General features: G+C 44.0%; 1 protein-coding gene across 1 annotated transcript; it reads left to right on the top strand.

Annotated features, from left to right (window-relative positions):
* Positions 1-5,087: 5,087 nt before the first annotated feature.
* LOC306817710 (liprin-beta-1-like) lies at positions 5,088-25,487 on the top strand. The gene is made up of 25 exons (XM_079334812.1): positions 5,088-5,290; positions 11,756-11,835; positions 13,439-13,644; positions 14,904-14,984; positions 15,141-15,254; positions 15,329-15,439; positions 16,901-16,993; positions 18,164-18,281; positions 19,041-19,102; positions 19,202-19,268; positions 19,685-19,803; positions 20,025-20,098; positions 20,790-20,844; positions 21,117-21,261; positions 21,852-21,987; positions 22,069-22,188; positions 22,305-22,455; positions 22,578-22,689; positions 22,779-22,867; positions 22,991-23,113; positions 23,209-23,334; positions 23,549-23,737; positions 24,022-24,180; positions 24,273-24,338; positions 24,430-25,487. Exons 2-25 carry the CDS (start codon positions 11,772-11,774, stop codon positions 24,520-24,522), a joined length of 2,673 nt encoding a protein of 890 aa, XP_079190938.1. The 5' UTR covers positions 5,088-5,290; positions 11,756-11,771; the 3' UTR covers positions 24,523-25,487.
* The last annotated feature ends 1,331 nt before the right edge of the window (positions 25,488-26,818 follow it).

The raw sequence follows: 26,818 nt of genomic DNA, 5'->3' as shown, positions 1-26,818 counted from the left end.
ACACGTTGAGCATATTGATGAAGAGGAGGTAACATTTCCTTTATCTGCTCTTTGAAAGGAGAAGTTTATGATGTTGTACAAAGCCTTGCAGCCAAGTGGGACTTATTTCACCCCGTCCAACCAATGCTCTGAAGAGTGCTCCAAGATAATGCAGGGGAAGAATGGCGGAATAAAAGATGAGCACTCTATATTAAAATCTAACCATTCATTGCCTCTGCAGTTTCTGAAAGCATCAGCAAACAGGTCCCCACATTGTGATCTCTGAGCTTTCACAAAACTTCCATTTCGGAGGTTCCATTTAAGGGAACCATTAATCCCACCATTGGGATTAAAGACAAGTTCTGCATTTATTCTGTGATTACCAAGTGATTCCCAGTCTTAGTCAGAAATTGGAAACTAAATGGAAAAACGTTCTTTCGTTGGCTCCAGTCAGGCCATAAAAACGAACGTAATGATCAAGTGTTGCGTTCTTTTTTCTCCCTATATATTTATGCTCCCACACAGATAATTTCTTCTTCATTCTTTGGTGAACAAACTTAGAATAATTCATGAACATATGCATCCTCCCACATGCATCTGTTATCGCTTGTGTGACATGATTTACGTTTGATGTCATACATTTGTTGGAATTTTTATTTTACACTGTGCACATCTTATTATAAAATTGTATTTTTTTTTTAAAAATGGGCAATGTGTCACACACACGTATACAGCAAAAAGAGTTTCAAGCTCCTTTATTTAGCTGAAATCCTCACAGCAGATCCAGGTGTAAAAACATACAAAACAAACCATATGTTGTGGTACAGTCTTTAATAGGGCATTCTGCCAATTTTGTTCATAAATATAGAACACTAACTACACTAATAAAAGGATGTATAAAGGATGAATCCATTTTAAATTATACAGTACATTATATGGCTGGTAAAGAGTTGTTTGTTTGTTTGTTTGTTTTTTTCAATTTGATCTCCGAAGAAAAACTCTGAAGATAAGGGTGCTCTTGACTGAGCTTGGCTTCTGTAAGTGTGTTCCAAAACTGATGTTGTAGATATTTTACAACATTTTGTCAGGAGAAAAGATTATTTAACACAGCTAATTCAAACAAACAGCTTTTCAAAACCTTCAAGGTCCACACTCACATCCTGGCTGACCAAACAGTAACTGTCAGGTAAAGAGCTACATCTACTTTATGTCTGAAAAAAGAAACAAAAACGCCCTTACATTTTTTCATGCTGATGGTATTTAAACATGTATGTGAACACGTCCTACATTACATTCTAGCAAACTATCAAAAGGCAGAAAAGCCATTAATATCATTGATTTGTGAAGGTTTAACTGAGAAGCATCAGAAACAATAAAAAACAGTAAAACAGGATTAAACCATGTGTTGTCACTCAGATAAACTTATATGGAAATTTTCCGATCACCGTCACTGCTTACTTTGTTTACAACTTGGATTTTTTTCTCAAACGTTATTGATTACTACATCAATATATTGACTTTGATCTACATTCAGTTTTGGGTTCAGGACTTTCTCGTCCATATACAGAAGTTTGACAGCAAAGTCTGCTGAAATGCGTTCTCTCTGTCCACATGTGGACTACTTTATCATTATCCTCCTGACAATCAGGGAATAATTATGGGATGTCAGGAGGTGGACTAAGCTATTTTCAGTTTGTTCCTTTCGCTCTTTACAACACGCTCTTATAAGGCACAGTGTCTGCTATCAGTGTGACCCGTAGGCTTCAATGACTTTTTTTTCCTGCAGACTGGGAATAGAAATCGCACCACGTCGTGCCTGCAGTCAGTGGTGATTGTTGCTAGAGTCTTGTCAAAGTATGTAAATCAGTTGTCACATGTGATTAGGGGTGACCATCCCACTTGCTCCAAGAGTGGTTCACCAGTTGTAGAATTAGCATGGGTTTGAAGATGATAATGACGACTGTGGGTGAGAAAAGTGAGCTGCCTTACAGTGAAGTGATGAAGGCCACTTAACATACATTAAGCCGTGCGTTTGACCCTCTCACTGTGGGGGGGGGGGGCCTCAGGACCCCAGCACTCTGAGCTCTCTTCTCATTAATACACACCATGTCAGGTGTGTCATTAAAGCAAGGAGCTGAAACACCATCTGATATAGGATATCTGGTTCTCCTCAAACCAATTAAAGCTTTTTAGGATGGAATCTGTTTCATATATTATTAAAAACAAATCATCTCGCTTATTTTTATTGGAATAATATCAATATCTTTCAGAAAACACATTTAACAACCATTGTGTGGTTATAGTGACTTATTTAACTGTTGTTGGTTGGGACCCAAATGCAAAACCTTTAGACAGTTTTGAGCTTGACTCTTCTAGTGCCCAATTGTGCCTGTTCTTCTCTTGAATTATTGCACCTATTAACCACATATTTCATGCAGAGAATAGCATTGCATTGCAGTAACTTTTGTAATCCACACTTTCATTTGTTCAACACATCGGTTAATTCTCGTCAATTAGTACCTTTTTGTGTGGTCACACATGCTGCAGGCTGAGACGCTAACAGCTGTTTTTCATACTGACTTCCTCCGAGGTCACCAGGGGGCGCCGTAGGAATCATGTAAACTTGGAGAGGACTTTTAGGACTGACAGGTTACTCATATGATGTATGACTTTATTTCTGTAACCTAAGTGACTCCACCTCCATTAATGTGCACCAACAGCTCTTGAACTGCACCTCATGTCAGAACTACTTGACATCCATTCAACCACTTCGGCTTGGATTCACTTCAGGCCTCCTTACCATACAAAGAAATTAACAACTGTTACGGGGCTGTAGGTACTTCCAAGCAACAAGGTTGCCATGGTCACTAAAATAACTGTGCTGCATGATCTGATGTTTTGGGACATCATCCCCAGAGATTTTTTTTCTATATAGAGAAAAAGACTTTGTGAGGCCAGAATAACAGGTTGTTTCAGAGTTCGAGCCTTTCAGCAGCATAATTCCTTTTGAATGTTGAGAGTAATGTGTCAGAATCACAATCAGCTGCAGACGTTAGTGAGGACTGTAAGTGCTATGATTAAAAAGGCTAAAGAAGGAGTTAATAGCTACTAATTTCTTTCACTTCTGTGATTGCTATATGATGAGTTGAACAGGGATGCTTTCCCCGCGGACCAAGCCTCAGAGGAATATGTCTAATGAGAGTCATTTGTGAGAATAGTTAGACACACTGACACTTATGCAATCACACAGCTGCAATGAAGGCAGGTGTTAGAGATTATACTATGTTGTTGCATTGAATTAAGAAGGAATACATTGTCCCTGTACAAATAAAACTCCATCTTCACATTTGTAGATTTTAAATTAGGTGGGAGAACTGAAGGACTAAGTGTTTACGGGTTAGGAAATTGCTTCTGATTTGTTTCACTCGCTCAGAAAAAGTGAAGCAAATCCCATCTGTGTGCAGTTTCTCCCCACAACCGTAACTGATGCAAACATAGGTACTGCAAATTGAGTGTCCATCGGAAACAGTGAAGACTGACATCAAAAGCCTCCAATAATTGATGTTTTTCAAGCATCCCTGGGATTTGGGAACATATATTTACAGAAAATTGAGTGACTGATCCTCTCCATGCTTCTACATCCACACACACTGATAAAGATGCTCTCCTGCTGTAGAGTCATACTTCAGCTGACGGTCCCAATAGCTCTCTCTGTATTAGTATTGACCATATTGCTCTTCAAGCACAGGGAAGATCAAGAAGACAGATGTATATAACTGACTATGACACTGAGTGTGAAGGGCAACTGTAGAAGTCAATCATTTTATATTGTTAAAAAAATCAATCAGACACTTTGTCTGCATTTCCTCCATACTTCAGGGAAGGAGGCACATTCCCTGCATTTATTCTGCTTCATGGACAACCTGTTACATCATGTCTGCAGAAATGTGGACTTGTTGCACTACAAGAAAAAAGTCAAAGATGCTTCACTGTTGAACATCTTTGACTCCCCCTGCTGGTTGAAGAGTCTTTATTTTGTCTTTACCAAAACATCAACCTCTGCCTGTTGGACAAAAAAAAGAGAGTGATACATCTATCAGGAAACGAACAACAGGTGTTTTTTCTTTTTATTGAGGAAATCAATAGAGATGTGTCTCCTAATTCTAGACAAGCTGAGCAACAACTTGGGTTTACACAGCCAAATGTGCAATGTAATTAACAACAAATTATTTCATTTAGTTGTTACTTATCACTGTTTGTTCCTGGTGAAAATGCAGAGCTGTTGATATAAAAATCATAACACACTGTTCAATTGTTGGACTGAATAGGAAAAGGGCAGTTCAGTACTATAAAGCTGATTCAAGGCTCTGCATATACAAAACACAGAGTATACTGTTGTTATGTTAAAGTTCCCTATTGATCAATCAATCAATCAAGCAATCAATCAAAGTTTTTGACTATCAAAAAATGAATTCATTTTAAGTTAGGCATGTGGACTTTTTTTTTTTTTTCGAAGATGCAGAGGACTTATTAAAACAGCAATTTCCCCCCTGTATGCTGAATCTTCATAAAAAAAAATCCTGTATAGCTCTAAAACCCGACTTTACAGTAGTTTACGGCCGTACCGTACCTTTCTGACTGTAACGACCGCTAAACGCATGCGCAGTGTGAAGCGAGAAAGATAACAAACACTTTCTTATATAGACTTTCAAAATAATACAAATTATTATGTCTTCATTTAAAAAACAAATCAATTTCAGATTAAATTCACAAAATGTTGTATATCAAGTTATAATAATGATCCTACTATCAGTAAAGTGTACAAAAAAAGAGGTGGACATATTTTCCAAACCCTGATGGAAACTTTTCAGTCCATAAAAAACTTTTTCAAACCAACACATTTGAGATTTATGACTTTTAGTGGAAAGAAACGTAATTTTAAAGTAACTTAGACTGTCAGAGAAAGGTAATCGAGTGTCTTTGAAATAACATTTGCCTTCCAGCAAAACAAAAGCAGGACATTTTAAAAATACTCAAGGAAACCAGACATAAAGCTGTAGGAGCACGCTCTAGAATGACTTTTATTTTGAAGGCGACTGTTCTTGGCACGTCCCTTGCTGCGTTTTTAACTTGACGTCGTTAGAAATGTCTGAAGTTTGGCTGGAAAACTTCAGTTCTCAGAGAAATTCAATGGGAAGGTTGACCATGAGACCATGAAGCTCCTGTGAGAAGTTGTGAATGCGTTTGGAGTAAAAGCCCCTGGAGACTGCAGGACCCCACTTTTAAGAGTTTCCCAGCTCGAAGAAAAAAAGTAAGTTTACCGAAGTTTAAATCAACTGATTGAAACAGACTTTCTTTTATCGCTTTCTTCGACCAGGCTTTGTCGGACTCAGAGCTTTAAATTATTAAAACTTATTGTGCAAACTAAAGTCCCCTGGGAGTATTAACATACTTTTCCTTATTTGCTCAATTTTGAGTAGCCTACAATGTCCATGAGCTAATTATGTTAAATATTTTTACAGTGACTTAAAGTTATCATTTATGACTGAAAACAATTTTAGAACGAATTCTTAGACTTAATTGTCAATGACAATGTCTCACATGTTAATTTAATATTTTATTTTCATGAAGAAGAGATAAAGCCTCACAGCTGATACTGTGCAGAGCATCATGCTGACTTCCACTTAAATGAATCATGCCGGCTTTGCTTGTAATTTAACCAGAGCTAATTTATGCATCACATGTCCATTTAAAGCCAAATCATGAATCATTGCGGTGAACCTCCAGTCAGACTCAGTTTGACTCCCAATTCCCAACAAAGCAGGATCTGCCAACTCAAAAAGCTCATTTTTATAAAAGCTGCTTCTTTCTGCTCTCTCATTATCAGTGTCAGACATGTGCTGGCTTTGTTTGGGTAAACCTCTGCAGTGTACAAAGTCATTCAGGAAAAAGCTGCATCCTGAGCCTCTGCATGACCTTGCTGGCGGCCTAAATCTCTGCGTGCAAAACGATGATGTCTTCTTGCTTTTCCTGGGAGACAAATCATAACAAAGGATTTGATCCCCCCTCCTCCTCCTCCTCCGACTATAACCATATTTGTGTACGTCTGCACTCTTCCTGCTAACGCTTGGCTGCTCTGGAGATCCATGCAGTTGCACACTTGCTTGCACATGCAGCCATGTTTAATGTCAAAGTGAAAAGGCACATTTTCACCTACTTGAGAGATTAAGCACTTTAATAAATAAATCTCCTGGCACCACTCATCCTGTTTTCTCAGGCAGCAGGCATGTGTTTGCTGTTGAGTCAGGTAAGAGGATCCAAAGTCCATTTTTGGGCCTGGTTTGTGTTTGCAGCAAACTCGGCTTGCTGTTATATCAACATGCCGTAGAGTAGACCCCCTTTTTATTAAATTTCTTGAAGCCACGTGTCCCTAAAATTAGCAGGCGTCTTCCCATCTCAGCCACCTTTCCGTCTTGACATGTGCATTCCTTTCATTCCTGCTACAGTGCTCTTGTGGTGGGAGGTGGCGCTTTAAGGTCACATGATATATTTGGGTGTTTACAGTAACGTGCACGCTTCAGAAGTGAAATGAAAATGTTAATCTGAAGCATTTGACGCACCAAAAGACATAATTAAAGGCCCCGGGTTAGAATATGAGCTGTGCGAGTGGCTTGTGGGTTTTTTTTGTTTCTGCTTTAGCTCCTGCCGCTGGGATTCATCGCTGGCAATTTCTGAGTAAGAGGAAGACATTTCTCCAGAATGTGCCAGGAAATGCTTCCCGACAGGACTGACTGAAGGTCTTCCTGAGTTTAGCGAGGCCTTTTTTTTTTTATGGCTTCATTGATCAATCGGCTCCGCTGTGAAACTTATTTTCCTCTTTTAATTGTCCCCATCTTTGTAGTCAGATTTGGAGCAGCGACTGTGAAACGTTGCTCTTCAAAAGATGTTTCTGAATAAAGGGGTTTATTCAGTGCTTAAAACCTTGAGAAGAAAAACAACACCTCCTCCAGTGTGATTCCAGTCTGTGGTGTAGTTTGGAGCCACATGGGGGGGAAAAAACTGCAATAAAGCCAGTTCAGTGTGACGGCGCTATCATGTGAGAGTGTCTGAAAGACAAAGAGCGGGTTGTGTGTAAATGAAGTGCCAGTTTAAAGTCTGGCCTGTCGCTCCTGTCAAACAGCAGCACAAACTTCCAGTCCACTGGACCGTCTCCGAGGGCCAAGTGTAAACACAAGCCGGGGTGTCTCATTGGTGGTTGGATTTCACGTGGGATTAACGTCCACAGGGCCTTGTCACGCTTTGTGTCCACGTTTTCAAATACTACTGTAACTATGAATGCTGAACTGGGGCAACATAAATTGACTTTAAAAAAAAAAAAAAATATATATTGCTAGTTGCCTGAGTTATTTGCGTTGGATGAAGTTTGGGATCCTGGCTTTATCACAAGTGCTAACAGCTGATGCATTAACTTTCACAACTTTTTTTATTGATCTGAAAGTTTTTTAATATTTCATCTCAGCTGTGATTGAGATCAAAATGTCTCTTCTAATAAAAACCACAGTGTAGGAAGGTGTAAGGAAGTTTCCAAAGGAAGTCACGGTGCTATCCAGTCTTATTGTCACTGGCTGTAAATTGAGATGAGTCTTCACTCTTCACTTTTTCAATGAAACATGAATTTACTGGCAGCTTCAGGAGTCAGCAATCAGATCTGACTTTGTCTTGATGAGAAGTTCAATGTCTGGAGCAAATAATCAAATGCAGCTTCTAGTTATGCTACTGTGCTACTGTGAGTTTTAAGGTCTTTAAAAAAACAACAAAAAAAAACAACAACTTCAACTTGTGTTTTTTTGTGCTGCAGAACTCTAAAACGTCATCTGATATGAGGCTGTTCAATTCTGAAACGCACATCTGTCCCCCAGCTGGAAGTGGGCTATTGGAGCGCGAGTGTTCGAGGCACCAGCAGAGGTGTGTGTGTGTGTGTGTGTGTGTGTGTGTGTGTGTGTGTGTGTGTGTGTGTGTGTGTGTGTGTGTGTGTGTGTGTGTGTGTGTGTGTGTGTGTGTGTGTGTGTGTGTGTGTGTGTGTGTGTGTGTGTGTGTGTGTGTGTGTGTGTGTGTGTGTGTGTGTGTGTGTGTGTGTGTGTGTGTGTGTGTGTGTGTGTGTGTGTGTGTGTGTGTGTGTGTGTGTGTGTGTGTGTGTGTGTGTGTGTGTGTGTGTGTGTGTGTGTGTGTGTGTGTGTTGAAAGCCCACCGCTCAGCATTGGGTCAAGTCATTCCAGACTATTTTCTTTTCAAACGCGTCACCACTCCCCCCTCTGTATCTCTTTCTTCATCTGGTTTCTGTTAAGACCACCATACAGGGTTAGAACAGTAACGTGGGATTATGAAGGTGTTTGAACTTTTATTTAAAAAAAAAAAAAAAAAAAAAAAAGACTTTGTAATATTTAGTTCCTGTGTGAGCTGTTTGGGATGGGTGTCTAATGGTGATTTCACACTTGCACAAAACTCCTGGGAAAAAACTCTTTCTCAAAAACTCCAACAAGGGCACCATTTTTCTCAAGTCGTGCCACTTCGTCTGCCCGGTTAAAAACGAAAGGTGTACGAGAGGCCAGCTTTGAATTGATGTGACACAACATATAAACATCAGCTACTACCATTTATACCACAGTATACAGATGTGCCGAGGGCTGTCAACAGGGCCGATATCGGCCGATACAGATGCATCGGTGCTCTTCTGTAGCAATCGGATTTTCATTCAAATAAAAAGACACTTGTGACATGATTTTTTTTTAAAGATTTGTTTTTTGCCTTTTTGCCTTTATTGATAGAGGACAGTGGATAGAGTCGGAAAGGGGGAGAGAGTGGGGAGAGACGTGCGGGAAGGTGGCCACAGGCCGGACGCGAACCCGGGCCGCCCGCGCGAGGAGCGAGGCCTCGCAACATGGTACGCGCGCTGTCGCTGCCGCTGAGCTATCGGCGCCCCCACTTGTGACATGATTGATTAGGAGAAAGGAATGTCTTCTTCTAGGACTGAATTTGATGCACATTTTTGCACCAGCAGGACATTTTATATGAGATTGAACACAGTGGAGCTGTTTGACTCGGCGTCGTTGAGCAGCCTGATGTCTCGTTTCTCTCAGGATGTTGTCTGAAGGGTGGAGGGGGGGCAGGTCACACAGGTCGGAGGAGACGTCGGTACCAGGCAGCCAGTGTTTAGTTTTAGGGAGAACTAACCTGCTCAGGAATGTGTGTGTGTGTGTTTGTGTGATTGTGCAGCTCCCTCCTACACTGTTGTGTTATCAGTCCTCACTACAAGCTCGTCATCACGCGGCTGCAGAGATCCGCCTCTCTGGGAAGATGAAAGCTCCTCGTGAATCTTCTCCTCATCACTAATGTGAAAGTAAGAAAACATCTTTTTAAAGTGAACGAGGAGACAACAGAGCAGCTTGCACGAAAAGCTGAATGCCATCTTCTGCCGTGACGGATCAGATTTATGCCTCGCATTTAATTCTCATTTTGACGTGGACTGATTTGGATCCACTTTTCTCCTCAATTGGCTCGCCCTCTGAATCACATGATAACCCGATTCATATGATTTTTGTTTTGACCCTGAAGTTGTTTTCACGCTGCTGCGTCTGTCTACGCTCGAGGTCGCTCGCATCCTCAGCGGAGGAATGTGCCGGATAAGCCTTCATGCTGTTTCTTGTTTTCTGCACTCACACAGCGAGAGAGCACATTTTAGATTCTCAACACAGAAGCAACCTCGTTTTTTTTTTTTTTTTTTTTTTTCATCCTTTTTAATTTCTCCCAGAAGTGTCGAAACAAACAGCTGGGCAAATCCAGTTTCCACCCGGGTGAGAGTGACTGATGTTTTTCCATCCAACTCTGGAAATACCTGCATGGAAAACACAAGTAGCACGATGCAGCTAACGCTCCTTTAGCCTCCGTGAGACTGCAAACTCAAAGTTGAACGCTGTTATTGAAAATGCAAAGTATTGTCCTGCCTTGTTCTAAACATCCCCCCCCACCCCTGAATGTTGTGTTTTATAGCTTGGTGCATAAACATCTGTGTCCATGCGCCCCCCCCCCCCCCCTCTCTGGTTTCTGTGGACTGAGTTGTTGAAACGATGCTCTAAGGGCTCCTTGTGTTCGCAGCAGACCCTCAACCCCCTGAGCTCATTTTGAGACCATTGGTTTAATTATGCTCTTAATGCCCACGCTGGGTGTGACACTGTGACCCCAGTGGAGGAGGAAATGAAGTAAACTCTGCAGCCCCCCCCCAGAGGGCCCCCCCCCCCCTCCCATGTGAACAAGTACAGCCACTGTTATTTTAATGTTGTTCGTTTGGCTGCTTTACCCACTCTGACTCCACACTATCGAAACGCCTTCAGACCACATTCTGTGTGTTCAGTGACGGTCAATGAGTGTCGAGTAGGGTTTGAATTCAGAGGTAATGGGGGGCATACTGTCCTCACTTTGTTATGGAAGTTTGAGATGCCGAGCATGCCGACGTTACGAGTGCCTGAAACCCCCTGGGAGAATAGTACCATTATTCCAGATTGTAGCCTCCCCATGTAGCACCCGTGACTGCTGCCCAGGCCGCCGGAAATCAGGCTTTCTGGGTAATAAGGGCAGGAGATGACTTTGTCTTTTGTCTCTCAAACTGCAATTATTTCATCAGTTTGTCTTGTCACAAAGACTGCTGTGTGTGTGTGTGTGTGTGTGTGTGTGTGTGTGTGTGTGTGTGTGTGTGTGTGTGTGTGTGTGTGTGTGTGTGTGTGTGTGTGTGTGTGTGTGTGTGTGTGTGTGTGTGTGTGTGTGTGTGTGTGTGTGTGTGTGTGTGTGTGTGTGTGTGTGTGTGTGTGTGTGTGTGTGTGTGTGTGTGTGTGTGTGTGTGTGTGTGTGTGTGTGTGTGTTGCTTGTACAGGATGCTACACTGTGATCAGTACTAACTCTCAGGATTAGGTTCGTCTACTCTCCCATCTGTTCTGAGGTTGAGCAGCTCGCTGTGGGAACAATAAGCACTGTTATTTATTCTGTCCATTATACTTGTTGTTTACATGGGGCGTGACCCGTTTGCTTATTTGTCCACCTGAGACGCTCACCCCCCCCCCCTGCTTTACTTTGATCAGGTCGCATCCAAACGCGTTTCATTTGAAAAACGCTTTGAATGAAAATCTGTGATTTTCTTCTGCTTAAATCACTTCCTGCTCAGCTGCTGTTTCCATTAATGAAAATCACAAGATCTGAAATTGAAGGGGGGCTGACTGTCGTGGCATTTATTTTGGTGTTTTGTTGACTATGATTTGATTGAATTTAAATGGTTACAGAGTCCTCTCGTCACGAGGACATGTTATTGACCGTTATGGAGATGGATGGACGTTTTCCTGTTTGTTAAACAGACTTGAACTTGGATAGCTTTCTTCTAGTCATCTGACTAATCAGAGCGCATTCACACACTGAAGACAGAGGTCACGATGTAGTGATACGCCACCAGCGGAGCAGCGGGACTCATTCGGGTCTGGGGATCGAACCCTCGACCTTCTGGTTGAGAGACTAAATAAAATAGTGAAAAAAACCTTGTGTCTCATTACCATCAACGCGTTTCAGATTTGTTTAAAAAGCGTTTACTCTGTGCGGCACATTTGGGGAGCCTCCTGTCTGTGCAGTTGGATTTTAAAGCAGGTTCTGTTTCTCATTAATGACTTAGTTTTGGCAGAGTCCTTTATGGACCTTTCTCTTCTCTCCCCACTAACTCTCGTCTTCTTTTCTCTTTCAGATTCACTGAGCTAAAGATGATGTCTGACGCCAGCGAGATGTTGGCAGCAGCCTTGGAGCAAATGGATGGAATCATAGCAGGTAATCACATTGTACACTTGGACTTTAAGACCTGGCAGTAGCACTTTTTTTTTTTTTTTTTTTTTTTTCACTATTTGAAAGTGGGCATGGCATACTGATGGCTCGAGCCACATCTGGAAACGATTGAAGTGCAAGCTGGGAATACTGGGTCCAGTAGAGGGGAAGCACAGTGTGTCCTTCTGCTTCCTCCTCTACCTGCACTTTTATTCAAGGCTCCTCAATATGCAGAAAGTTTAGTATCACGTTGCAATTTTGCAGCTGAAGACAAATCTCTGGACCCTTTCTGCTTCCACTACGTTCCTTCACCGTGAGAAATCAAAGAGTTTCCATTGTCCCGGTCCCCGCAGTGACGGAAACTAATGCTCATTCCTGAGTTTGGAATAGAACTCCAGCCTGGGAACTTTTGGCCACACTCTGTGCTGCTGTTGCTGCTGCTGCTGCTGCAGATGAGCAGAGCAGGCTTCACTCTCAGAGTCCCGACTTTTCCGCTGATGTGTGTAATTATAGTGTTGACCTTTCCAATGGGAGCGAGGTGACTGGTCACATGGTTCCCCCTCAGTTCCCCCCCCCCCCCCTGTTTCCGCAGAAACCACAGCCGTCACCAAGCCCCACTTTGCCTCGCGTACTGCGGGGAAGCCGTGATCGCTTGGATGTTTATTTATTTAGCTCCCCCCTTTGTTTTGGCGGACATCTTTATGAGGGCTGACATTTAAGACAGATGGTGTCGAGGCACATGATTAGGGAACATCATGCACTCAGGGTCAGTCACTACTGAGCTGAAGAGCTGCAGTTACTTCCTAGAAATAGCAGAAAATACAGTTTCCACTGATGCAAGAAAAGATTCATTACCCATTATGCTTTGCTTCTTGATGTTTCATAAAGCCCCCATACCACTGCTCCTCCAGCATCTCGTGACCAGTATTCAAATGAAGACAAGTAAGATGACTAAGTCCCCTCTAATTGTCTCTCAGATTATAATTAGACTATTAAATAATGAAATGTGTGTGCTTGTCCACACCGTATGCTAAAACATGCTATCATTAGCTCCCACACATTTATCTTTTTTTGATTAACTGCTATCACTGCAGGCAGGCGCGTCGTAGCTGTTTACGAGGAGGTTTAAGCCCCGCCCTCAGCTCCAGCTCTTTGCCTGTTATTAGGTCGAGGCGGCCTTTTGAAGATGGCAGCCGCCACTGGGCTTCAAAACTTCCCCCCCTTTGCAGTAACTCATGTATGGCTACGTCCATGTTTCATACATGTGTGTGGTTAAAGATGGCTCTAGTTATGGACCATTCATACTTCCAGAACTTCCTCCAGATTAAGAAGTTTGTCAGCATGTGGCGTCGCACGAAATGTTCAAGAGGTAAACAAACGGCTACAAAAGAAGCAGAGTTTACAGCCGTCTGTAATCACTGTGCTCCCACCACACCCACAGCTCAGCACAAAGTGGAGCTCTGAATCTTTCCTTCTTTTTTAAAGGCTTGCCATTTCAATGACATTTTGAACTCATTACATGACTGCTGTGAGGACTCTGCCAGCCCAATGAGCGCATGTCATTTCACAACTTCACTCTCTGCTCCTCGTCTCTTTGCATCACCCCAAGGCTCCAAGGCCATGGACTACTCCAACGGCCTGTTTGACTGCCAGTCGCCAACGTCACCTTTCCTGGGAGGCCTTCGGGTGCTGCACCTGCTGGAGGACCTGAGGGGTGCCCTGGAGCTCATGGACAACGAGGAGAGGGACAACCTGCGATGTCAGATTCCTGATTCCACGGCCGAGGGGCTGGCAGAGTGGCTGCACGGACGATTGGTAAAAAGAGCACCTGTTGTGTTGTACTTCTTCTGGCTGTGTGCTCAACGATCCTCCAGATAAGACACACATGTGACAAGATCACAAATCTGGTTGTCACACAATATACACAAACTAGCAAACATTTATATCAAGAACATTTTTATTAGCAAGTCCCTGCTAGCAGCGCTACACAGGCTTACACAAACATCAGAAAACAAACTTGTCACAGACCTGACAAAGCATCGCATTGCTTGACACAAAGCAGGCATCAGAGACGTTTAAGCTTTAAAAACTTCAACACGAGAGTATGTAAGCATGTCATGTTGATTCATAGCAAGAAAAAAAAGACGTATCCTCACCACGGGTGCGTAGTCAGAGAGTAAACGATGTCTAAGTGTAGTGTAACTACAGCTGTCCTTTACACCAAGCAAACCTGTGAAGCACTTCTTCTTCTACTCGACACTGTCACACATTGTAGGAGTGAAAGTTCTCAGAAAGTTTTCATCTTTTCCACATCTGGACAAAAGGCATCACGAACAGTTTACACCAGGTTTGTTTGAGTCACTTGACTTCAGTCCATCGCTAATTCTTCTTGGACACATTTACATTTTCCCCTTTTTGATATCTGATCGCCTTCCCGTCTGTGCATGAAGTTCAAAAAGAGCAAAGCTGTTTCTTGTCGCCGAGCTCAGAGAGAGAAAATGACATCATACTTTTTTTTTTTTTTTTTATCGCTCAAACCTTTTCTCATGCGCAGAAGAAATGTACCTGAAGTTTACTTTCAGCCTGTGTTTGATTCAATCTGCCTCCTTGCAGATTCCACTTTTAAGACGCACTCCTTTTGATGATTTCTTCCAACACAGACTGTTTATTGTAAAAGCCCTGTTATGACATGCTCGGTGAATGATGGACTTTCTATAGGAGTCCTGCTGCAAATAGTTTCCATCCTCCGACACTCTCCAAAGCTCTTGTTTTTCTTCCCTCACAGTCTCGTCTCTCCACGTGTGATATTTGAGAGACGAGCTTGCATCCTATTTCTTTCACGTGAGAGCACTATTGACCCTCACATGCCTATTTTCTCCACTGATACAAGTTGTATTCACCCATTAGAAAATCTATCTGGCTGAAGGACGACGTGGACTCCTCAGTCAGACCTCCATTTGTGCACGACAGCTGCGCTCCTGCCCCCTCTTTTTTTTTTTCTTCTTTTCTATGAGCACTCGCCCCTGTATTTTCCAAAACAGAAATTTTTATTTTTTATTTATTTCTCTTCTCAGACGAACGGTCATGGCTCAGGAGCAGTCTACCAAGAGCGTCTGTCGCGGCTGGAGAGTGACAAAGAATGTCTTATCCTTCAGGTTAGTGAGATGACACTGGTCATTGGAGCTACAGAACAGAGGAACCTTGTACATTTGAAATTAAGTAGTATTCAAGATGGCTGCTTATTTACAATGACACCTCCTAAAGAGGCTACTGTTATGTACTGCTGTATAAACTTGTGTCCTCTTATCTAGGTCAGTGTTCTCACAGACCAGGTCGAAGTACAAGGTGAAAAGATACGGGACCTTGACAACTGCTTGGAGCATCATCGACAGAAACTAAATGCTACTGAGGAGTTACTTCAACAGGTCGGGTCTGATTTTCTTATATCAAAAAGAGTTATCCCTGCACATTCCAATATTCAACGTGCTTTTGCTCACAGGAGCTTTTGAACCGGTCAGCACTGGAGACCCAGAAGCTGGAGCTGATGACCGAGGTGTCCAGCCTGAAGTTAAAGCTGACGGCTGTGGAGAGAGATCACAAGGACAACGAGGTAAAAACCTTTTTTTTTTTTTTTTTTTTGCCGTAGCATGCGAAGCGGAGCGGAGACGGCTGAGGTTGTCCGGTTGCACCTGCGAACGCGCTCGCTCGCTCCATGCGAAGTGGGACACTGAATCCTGGCTGCAGCCCAGGCGTTGTTTTAAAGTCACAAAAGGTCCGTCACACTCGACTGGGGGGACTCTTGAGTTCTGTCATGTGGTGCAGGGTGAACTTCTTCAACGGTTACAAAACAGGCCTAAACACCCCTTGAGCTCCAGCAGCTGTTTCCTGCTAGAAGCCCCTCACACCCGTGCCCATACCCCCCCCCCCCCCCCCCTCTCTGAGGGGCTAAAGGGCTGTGAGAGTTATAGTTTCCATACGCTCTGTCCTCGAGCAGGAGAACTTATTTGGGGAATATGTAGTGTTTTCCAGACAGTAAAACCCTTAGGGTAGCTGACTTCAATGCAACTGTGTGTATTCATTTTAGTTTCCATAAAACTCCAACTTAAACCTGAGAAACACAGAATCAGTGGCTGACATATTCCCATATCTGTTTCTGTTTAAACTGTGGAACCCAACTCATGGCTTTTACATAAAAACAGCTCAACCTTTCTTCACAAGAGTCATAAAGCAGAAGACACAGTGGCAAGAAAATATTTCTCGTAGCAGCCACGGGAATATTAAGCATTCGTCTTTATCCTAATAGTACATTCCTCTTAAAGCTCCTTATCCTGATGTGCAGGGAGATTTTCTGATGACACTTATATGATGACTAAATGGGCATGAGTTGTGCCATTTCCTGTAAACAAGGTTCACCAGATACCTGAACGCTAACACACACAACAGATGGATGCGCTAATTCAAACGTTTTATTGAATCAGGTTGTAGTTGACATTAACCAAGGGATGATGGGTAGCAGAGCTGTCAGTCATGTCTCTTCACTGACGCCGCCCTCTGTCGCGTAGAAATACAGATATTTAGTGTGATTGTAAAATTTTGGATGGGCAGAAGAAAAAAAAAGGCCCAGACAGTCTAAAACAATCTTTTTACATTGTCACTTACATGATCGATGATTGTTTTAAAATCAGAATAATTCCTCCTGATTGAGTGAATTGGATGTATGACGACACCGTAAGCAGTGATAGAAGGGGATCAGCCTGGATTTCAAAGTTTGAGCAGATTGATGAAAGATAATAATAATTGATTGATGTGTAGTCGCACTTCTTCTGATTGGGATAAAGGCAGTTTCACAGGAATGGACCATGATGCTCCTTGTGTGTGGACTCGGCTTCTCACATTCTCTCCAGTGGGAACATCAGTCTGAAAAAAAGGGTTCGGTGCTTTTGGCAGGAAGTCGCCCCACTGTAAAGAAAAATTCAGAACTCTCTCCCACACAGTCTCCATAAAGCTCCCAAGTGCAGGTTGTTTTTTTTTCTCTGAGATGAATGGGTAATAGTTGTTTTCTCCTCTCCAGGGCTTGTATAAGGAAGTAACGGACCTGCGGTTCAGGGTGACTGATATCGAGAATGAAAGACTTCAGTGTGAGAAGAAACTCAAAGCTACAAAAGTGAGTGTTTGTGTGGATCACCGCTGAAGAGCCATTTCGAAGCAGACGCCTCATCTTCTTCACTCCTCCTTTTCAAACCAACCTCAACATGTTCAAAATCTCTCGCTTTCTGCTCTTTGTCCTACTGTGATGTTAACGTCTGTGCGCAACATGCTAACCTGACAAGCGTCCAAAGGGGAACACTGTGAGGTTCAGTGGCGATGAGGTGAATGGAGGTTTAATCTCCGGAGTGTTTTCTTCTCTTCCTTTCTGCCCCCCCCCCCCGAAGATCCTCTAAACCTGCTCCTTCTCCACTGCTGCACTCTGCTTCCCTGACTTTCACCACGCGCGCTGTAAGTGCTCCCACCTGCATCCCTTTCAGGACTCGTACCTGCTTCAATTCCTCTTTTAGCATGTAGACTGAAACTGCTTTTTTCAAAGACTTGTGACTTGTGTTTGTTCAGGTCACTAAAAGCTGCTGTTAGACACTTCCAGAAGCTTCTATTTATGTTTTTTTTTTCCATCGTGGTGCTAAAGGTCACGAGAATCTGTGTCTAAAGCCGCTCTGAGAACATCAAGATCTATACGCAGCTTTAGTTGTGGCTTTTTTTTTTTTTTTGTCGTTGCATGTGTTCTGCATTTCAGCATCTCCACAGTTGAGTGAAATTCTGAGCACTGAATCATCTCATGAGACCCACAGAGTGTTAAAAAGACAACTGACCAAGTGACTGACTACTTCTTACTGAGGTTGTGTTCATTTAGGAACTAGATTAGCACACACAGGATGTTGATTTAGGCTGCGTCTCAATGTCCAGACTTCCAATCCATACCGCTTACTTTCATGACACAACAACATTACTGTATGAATATCCCCATACATGCATGTAAAAAGCATTTTGTATGCACACATGCATACAAAATGACATAAAAAAATCCGACTGTTTAGGGAACATGTGATCGGACTCCCATTTTCTAACATTTTATACAACTAACAAATAATCTGACAAACGTTGAAATAGTTGTTTTAACTTTATCTGCTGCTTTAAAGCAGTTACACATTTACACGTGTCCTGCTAATAAAAGCTTTTAAAAAAAACTCAAACGTGACGAGCTTGACTTCACGGATTCCATCCATCGAACCGAAGCGACGTGACGAACGGCTGATGACTGAACACGCTGTCTCACTTGCAGGAGGAGCTGCAGCTCCTGCAGAAGCAGCTGGAGGAGCGGGAGGCGGAGCTGAGGAGGCTGAAGGACGAGAGCAGGCTGAGGACAGAGAGCGTCAGCAGGGCCGAGGGAGGAGAGAGAGGTGGGAGCTGCTTGAATAATTGTCTGGGAGCTTCCAAATCTAATATTATGAGAGGGTTTATGAGGATTAGACAAACAGACATTTCACATACCAACACCACCAGACCCCCCCCCCCCCCTGCAACCTTTAAGAACAAACAATGGATATCTTGATTTCATCCGGTTTAATCCATCAATTATTGACTCTCCAAACTCTAAAGAGGTCATCTGAGGCCTTTTTTTTTTATTTTTTACTGGACTCCTTATCGGTCAGTGCAGAGTCTCCACACTAAAGATATCGGCCTGATTTACTCCTTCCACGTCTGCTGGTCTTATCTTATCCCCTCTGATGGTGGAGGAATGCCATTCATTTAAAGGGGAGTCTCCTATATGCCCCGCCTGACAACGCGCACTGTGCAGTATCAACAGATGCAGACGGGTGTTGCAACTCCCAGCTCGCACCCCACAGTTCACATGAGGTTTGAATCAGATCACAAAGTGGTTGGTAGACTCTCGGTTGAGTAGTGCGCCTAATAAAACTCACAGAAAGTCGCCGTTTGTGATAGTTGGTGGTGATAATTGAATCAAGACTTTATTGCAGTAACGAGCTAAAGCAGCCCCCCCCCCAAAAAAAAAAAAAAATTAAAATAAAATAAAAACCCACTGAGTCCCAGCAGCTTCATTATCTCTCTCCGCTCTCTACTTTCACAACCAGGAGGAGTAAAAATAAATGAGTCCTTCCCCGAGCTGTAACATCTGTTTGTTTGTTCCCTCTTTTTAGATGCAGAAGTGTTAAAGATGAAGATGGTTTTGGAGTCACTGGCATCGGCCAACGATCAGAAGGTACGTTGTGATTGGGCGCTCTGACGGGCGGCGGCGCTTTCGGTTTACTCCGAACACTCCGTAAAAAACGCTGTGAAAAAAATGTTTCTGGGTCGACAGGAGCGGAGAATACAGGAGCTGGAGGAGTCGCTGACAAAGAGCAAGAACATGCAGGAGCGGGTCAAAGGTCAACCTGAGAATGAAGTCACTCGTTTCTATTTTTTACATATACATGCACTTTTTTACATAGATACATCAATATTGAACCATCGATGAAGAATTAAAGGTAAAGCCCGAAGATTTATCGACCAGCCGATATTAACTTATCCAGTGACTATTGGCTAATTTGATCACAGATATGCACTGATATACAACATAGATCTAAGAACCATGTCGTGTTCTCAAGGCCGCATAACAACCAAAAACATCAAAATAAAAACAGGCCATCTTTCATGAACACTCTTTCCTTTGAAGAGTACTTAGAACTGATATCAGGGAAGCTGGTGTTACAGAAAACAGCTGGGCTAACTTCAAATATGAAAGGAAAAAAAACGGAGCTTTGTGAGTTCGTGCTGCTGAACTGTCCAAACTTTCCTCTCCCAGAAACATTAAAGGACGATGACTATGACCATATACCAGACGAGCCCTCTCTTCCTGTATCCATGGAGGTGGATCAGGTCGCCGTGGCGCTGGTGGGGGAGGCAGGAAGGAGCTCAGGCGAGGTAAACACGACGTCTGTCAAAACAATTCACAACACAGGATGAACCCCAGACCACACTTCCTTTTCGAAAAGCTCAATTTTCAGCCTCCCACTCTGAAACAGTTTCTCGCAGGAATTCAGCGCTTCTATGCGGCTTATTAATTTTTTTTCTGTAAATATTCAGCTGCTGAGAAAATATGTCCTATTAATCGCATTTTTCTGTGTGTGTGTGTGTTGTCTCAGTCTATTCCTTGTATAGCAGTGCTCTCTGAAATGAACGAGCTGGACAGAGAGCGACAGTCACAGGCAGCCCAAAGGTATAAGAGATCTCATTATTGTTCCTTCTTGTTATTAGAACTCATTGGTTTCTGCTTGATTTCGCCCCCATGGGTGGAAACCAAAACAACGAAATATCCGAACCACATGTGGATGAACTGGATCTGATGTCGAAGACCTTTTCCAAACATTTATGAAAGACTTCAGTGTCTGTTGTTGGATTCTCACCAAAACACCAGATTTCATAAGAAAGTGAGACTCAGAGTTAAACCATCACCAGGTCTTCCCAATTGAATTTCAATTCTTGCACAAACTAATAAAACTCCGGCGTTACATGTGAACGCCTGTACAGTCCTGGTTTTAGTGTATTGTAGCTACTCACACATGTACGGCCAAGCTGCGAGTGTGCAGTGTGTCCTCTTACGGTCAATGTGAACTGCTCCAAACAAACAAGACTTTTTAAAAAAAGAAATCTGATTCTAATCTGTTGTTATACAGGAGCTTCATTTTGTACAAGCTCATGACAAATAAGGGACTTTTTTGTTCTTTGCGAGGGGGACTTTTTTTTAAAAACTTTCTCTGAGGAGGTCTAAACTCTTTTCAGTGACCTCCACAAGTTATCTAACTTTTCACGATGTTGCATTTCAGTCCGTCTGCAGTGTTTTATTCTTTGCGTATTTCAGAAGTCGTTCTGAACTGATGCTTAAACAATGGTGCTTCCTGTTCTTTCAGTCCGGTTGATGTGCCACAGTCGGGCAGCTCGGCCAGAACCAGCAGCACCGAGCAGGTAACATCTGGCATGCTGACTCTGTAGAGTCCTGAATGAACAATCACTTTAGTTCTAATAGTTTAACAATTGAAACTAAGCACACATCTGAATTCTGACCTTTGAGTCTGTCCATGTGAGTTACTCCTCATGTAGATGCAGGACCTTTACCGTCATGCTGTTAGTCCTGCTCTGACACCTAGTGGTTAATTGATGCAACTACATTTAGTTTGACTCCTACGTTTCTTTCTTTGTTTGACCGTTCCCTGACTTCCAATATTTCTTTGAAAAAGGCCAAACTAAAAGCGGGATCGGGATCCTTACCCGGCACCAAAGCAGGCGCTGATAGTTTTGGTACCAAGAAGACTCGCTCCTCTTTCGGCCGTGGCTTCTTCAAGCTGCGAGGAGGCAAGCAGACGGCCAGCTCTCCCAACCTCGGTGAGGCCCAGCTCCTTGCTGACACCTCGTCCTGAAGTGTCTCACATTTTTTCACCACTTTTGAGATGTGTCATATGCGTTTGTCACTGACCTTCATGTTTCTTTCACGGCTCTGTAAATTGTGGAAGACCGCAGCCGGAGTGCCAGTGCACCTGTGTTAGGTACAGTAGAGCAGAGAGGAGGTGTTGGCCTGCAGTATGGCTGCTCTGGATCTTCCAGCTGGACTTTGAAATGTGATCATTTATCCTAACTGTAAACATGATCACATTTCAGTCTTCTTTTACTTTTTAAATCTGTGTCCAGCTGTCTCTTATCCATGACTTCAACCATCTGCAACAAAGCCATTCTCATTTAGCAGTAAATGAGAAAATCTGCCAGTTGTGTGGTAGCATTTATTCTCTCTAGTTTGCATGGCCGATATCAGTTTTAAGATTCATGTAAAATTCCTTTTTTCTTAGATGAACTTTGGGTAGCGGTGGTGTTTCTTTGGCTTTCTCTAGTAGTGCAGGAGGAGGGCATACATGTGGATGGTCCAGCCTTGTACAAGTGTATTTCTCTTCATAATAAAGTGCATACATGATTTTCTACAGCTGAGACTGAACATACAGGCACAGAGCACCTGGACCTGGCTGGTGTTCCTCCGCGAAAATCCCCTGATGCATCTCCCCTGCCGTCCTCCCCCGAAACCAAAAAGAAGTCCAAAGGCTTCAGGAAATTCTTTGGCAGGTAATTTCACGTCGACTGCGTTTCAGATCATGTTAGACGACAGATTTTTTTTTTATTATTTGTGATGTGATTCTCCTGCAGACTAAAGAGGAGTCACTCTACCACCTTCAACCTCGATGATGCGGAGATGGAGTTCAGGAGGGGCGGAGTCAGAGCCACAGCTGGACCACGACTCGGCTGGTCACGTGAACCGAAACACAAGTATGTGTTTATGTGTTTTATGACCGCAGCACCACTAGCATCTTTTGTGTCTCTTTAAATGTCATTACCTGTTTGTTTTTTATAATGAATTAATATTCCTCCCCTGTCTGTGTCAGTGCTGTCGATGTTCCTTTCTCACGCTGGAGCAAGGAAGAAGTCTGCGGGTGGTTGCATGAGCAGGGCTTCGGCTTGTATGTGGCCCAGGCTCAGAGCTGGATCAAGTCGGGACAAACTGTGCTGCAGGCATCGCAACACGACCTGGAGAAGGTGAGGGGATGATGTTCTTTTACTTTTGAATAGAAGTTAGTGACTTGACCCTGATAACATTCCTGCTGTATGTAAGAGTTTCCTCTTTGTGTGTTTGTGTGTGTCTCTGTGTTCCTGCTCAGGAGCTGTGCATGAAGCAGCCGCTGCACAAGAAGAAGCTGCAGCTCGCTCTGCAGGCTCTGGGGTCAGACGAGGACGACCTGAAGGGAAGACTGGACCACAACTGGGTGACCAGTGAGTGTCACTGCATCTTAAGTTTCATTAAGCAACAGTATGACTCCTCACTGAGGTAAAAAAAACCCTCTTCTTCTCCTTCACCTCAGGGTGGCTGGATGACATCGGCCTGCCGCAGTACAAAAGCCACTTTGACGAGGCTCTCATTGATGGACGCGTGCTGCACTACATGACTGTGGTGAGTCACTGCAGCTTGCATGATGACAGTTTTTCATTCCCGATACTATATCTGCATCCCGAGTGAACTGGCACTCTGACTAAAGAAGTCATCAGACTTTGTGACGACTCTTTTGTTTCCCAGGAGGACCTGCTGTCTCTGAAGGTGGGCAGCGTTCTCCATCACCTCAGCATCAAGAGGGCCATTCAGGTCCTCCGCCTCAACGCCTACGAACCCAACTGTCTGAGGAGACGACCGTCTGATGAGGTATCGGAGAAGAAGAAGTCATGAGCCGCTGCCTTCTTTGTTGTTGTTTTTTTTTTTTTTTAATGTGTATTCCTATTCCCCTCATCTCGTCTCAGAACAACATCACGCCGGCAGAGATCTCCCAGTGGACAAACCACCGAGTGATGGAGTGGCTCCGGTCTGTGGATCTGGCAGAGTACGCTCCTAATCTGAGGGGCAGCGGTGTTCATGGAGGGCTGATGGTAAGACAGGATGTGATGAATTTGTAACAAACCCAGCAGGAAAAAAAGACTTTAAGGATGAATGAAGCTTAAGAAAAGAGAAGGACACAATTGTATCTCTGTGAATGCACACGAGTCTTTATTTAATGCTTTTCAGGATTTTTTTATTTGTAGAAAAAAGATGGTCTTGTGTTTTCCTGTTTGACTTCTCCCTCAACGTCTGCACGCTCTGAAGGTGTTGGAGCCTCGCTTCAACGTGGAAGCTCTCGCCCTCCTGCTCAACATTCCTCCCAACAAAACCCTGCTGAGGCGCCACCTGGCCACACACTTCCACCTGCTCATCGGCTCGGAGGCTCAGCGGCTCAAACAGGACTGTCTGGAGAACCCGGACTACAGCGTTCTGACCGCCACCGCCAAGGTCAAGGTCAGTGCTGCCTCTCACTTGTGTTACAAACCAATCTCCATAAGTTCCAGTGGACTCGTAAACTTCAGTTTCACTTTAATGCTAACTCCACGAGTGTCTGAACATGTTGATTTTACGAAATGCAGATGAACAAACATTCCAAAACTTAAAACGAAAATGGATTTATGATAAAAATTTTAATCTGAATTTTTACTGAAAGCATTTTTTTTTTAGTTCTGCTTGAACTTTTTGCAAACTGCTGATTCTTTGACCGCCTGCTAACAGTCTCTGGTCTCCTCCTCCAGCCTCGGCGAATGTCGTTTGGCGGTTTCGGATCTTTGAGAAAGAAACGGCACGACGATGGCGAGGAGTACGTCTGCCCCATGAACGTTGAAATGCCCAAGAGCAGCAGCTTCCAGAGGGGGGTCCGGATCTACGAGGAAAACTTGGAACAGCTGGAACAGGTACGTGGAGGCATTATTTATTTATTTTTATGAAAGCTTCCTTGGCGTCCGGCTGAAGCTGAAACAAGCTGCTCATTGGTTTGATTCTGCAGATGGAAGACTCCGAAGGGACTGTGAGACAGATCGGAGCGTTTTCAGAGGGAATCAACAATCTGACGGTGAGACGCTGATCTGCTCCTCGATGACGCAGAACAAACGAATGACGTTCGAGGACTAACACGAGTCTGTGCGCTGCGCTTTGCGTTTCAGAGCATGCTGAAGGACGACGAGTTCTTCCAGGAGATCTCCGTCTGCCCTCCAGAGGTCGACGCTGCAGAGACTGAAAACTCAGGCTCCATTTGATGTAGACAAACTGAGCCAAAGAAACAAGCAGACCAACCTTTGAAGAACAACATGTGAGACCTTTCACTCTGTTTTTATCATTCAGAAGAGCAGCCAGAGCTTCTTTTGATCACATATATTTATTGAAGCTGCCAAACCTATAATGCATGACTTGAATACATACATGTTCCTCGCTCTGCATTTTTTTATTATTCAACATAAAGATTGAGGTAAGCATACTTAGTGGTACGTGAAGTTGCTTTGTGTAAACTTTGAGGGTTCCAAACACGAGGACATTTTCTTCTCTTTGACCTGTTTTTGATTTCTAAATTTCGATGTAAACAAACTGTTGGTGCAGGTTTTTACAATCCCTCTTAAAGACGTCTGCATCAGTTTGTCCTGTGACGACTTCCGGGCTCCGTTTTTTTAATTCACCTTCCATAGTATTGTTGTTCAAACAAACATTTCAAGCCGAATGTTTTTGGATGGAGAGGAAAAAGGTTTCTCGTGTTCTTAGACGTACAGTGGATGAAGGAGACTGAGCCCACGCTTGTGTCTGTGCTTTTAAAGCCAGAAGCTAAGAGGCTTAGCACGAACACAGAAACGGTTAGCCCGGCCGTCTCTAGCGCTGACTAATTAACACGCCTCTCTTCTGTTTCATTTGAAGCTCTCCACTGGAGCAGCAGAACTCCCCCTAGAAGCACCATCACTTGTTTCTTTTTGTACTGATTAAATAAGAGAGAAGTGTCTGAGTGAGCGCTGGAGGTGCTGCCAGGCTAAGCTTTTCACTCTCTATGCTAAGCTAATGAACTCCTGGCTTACAGCTCTGTACTTAACAGAGACATGAGTGCTATCCTCTCATGAACCCCTGATCTGTTTAACTCCAAATGTTCCACCGTCTCTTTAAGAAACAGGATTGAAAGTTCACATGGAAACCAAAGTTATTGTTTTTAACTGTTTTTTGTAATAAAAGAAAATTATTTCCACCTCCAGTGTGTTTGAGGATGATTGAAAACATTTTTACGGGAAATGATTGCCAAAGCATTCATAGCAGTAGGTGTTTATGTTGCATACCTAAACACAGGTTTCCAGACTTGGCGTTACAAACGTTAACATCTTTAAGCAAAAATATTGACACAAGCAGACGTCTGGACTCTGTAGCAAATGTTCAACAGTCCACCCATCCATCCATTTTCTGCTCCTTATCCGGGCCGAGTCGCGGGGGCAGCAGTCTAAGCAGAGACGCCCAGACTTCCCTCGCCCCAGACACCTCCTCCAGCTCTTCCGGTGGGACCCCGAGGCGTTCCCAAGCCAGCCAAGAGACAGTCTCTCCAGCGTGTCCTGGGTCGACCCCGAGGCCTCCACCCGGAGGGACATGCCCGGAACACCTCCCTAGGGAGGCGTCCAGGGGGCATCCGGAACAGATGCCCGAACCACCTCAACTGACTCCTCTCGATGTGAAGGAGTAGCGGCTCTACTCCGAGCTCCTCCCTGGTGACCGAGCTCCTCACCCTATCTCTAAGGGTGCGCCCAGCCACCCTACGGAGGAAGCCCATTTCGGCCGCTTGTATCTGGGATCTCGTTCTTTCGGGCATGACCAGAAGCTCATGACCATAGGTGAGGGTAGGAACGAAGATCTACCGGTAAATCGAGAGCTTCGCCTTAGCTCCTTCTTCACCACGACGGACCGATACAGCGACCGCATGACTGCGGACGCCGCACCGATCCGTCTGTCGATCTCACGCTCCATCTTCCCCCCACTCGTGAACAAGACCCAGAGACACTGGAACTCCTCCACCTGGGGCAAGGACTCCCCACCGACCTGGAGAGGGCAAGCCACCGTTTTTCTGGTCGAGAACCATGGCCTCAGATTTAGAGGCGCTGATCCTCATCCCAGCCGCCAAACACTCGGCAGCGAACCGCTCCAGTGCAGGCTGGAGGTGGGAGTTTAAGACCTCGCTAACAGAGGGTTCAGCCAGACGTTCCCAGCAGACCCTCACTACACGTTTGGGCCTGCCGAGTCTGACCGGCTTCCTCCCCTGCCGGCGCATCCAACTCACTGCCAGGTGGTGATCAGTTGACAGCTCAGCCCCTCTCTTCACCCGAGTGTCCGAGACACACGGCCGGAGGTCAAATGACACGACCACAGTCCATCATCGACCTCCGGCCTCGGGAGTCCTGGTGCCACGTGCACTTATGGACATCCCTGTGCTCGAACATGGTGTTTGTTATGGACAAACAGTGACTGGCACAGAAGTCCAACAACAGAACATCGCTCTGGTTCAGATCAGGGAGGCCGTTCATCCCAATCACCCCC

The sequence above is a fragment of the Symphodus melops genome (genome assembly GCF_947650265.1).
Source record: "Symphodus melops genome assembly, chromosome: 22".
Lineage (NCBI taxonomy): Eukaryota > Metazoa > Chordata > Actinopteri > Labriformes > Labridae > Symphodus > Symphodus melops.
This window is presented reverse-complemented; position numbering and strand designations above follow the sequence as displayed.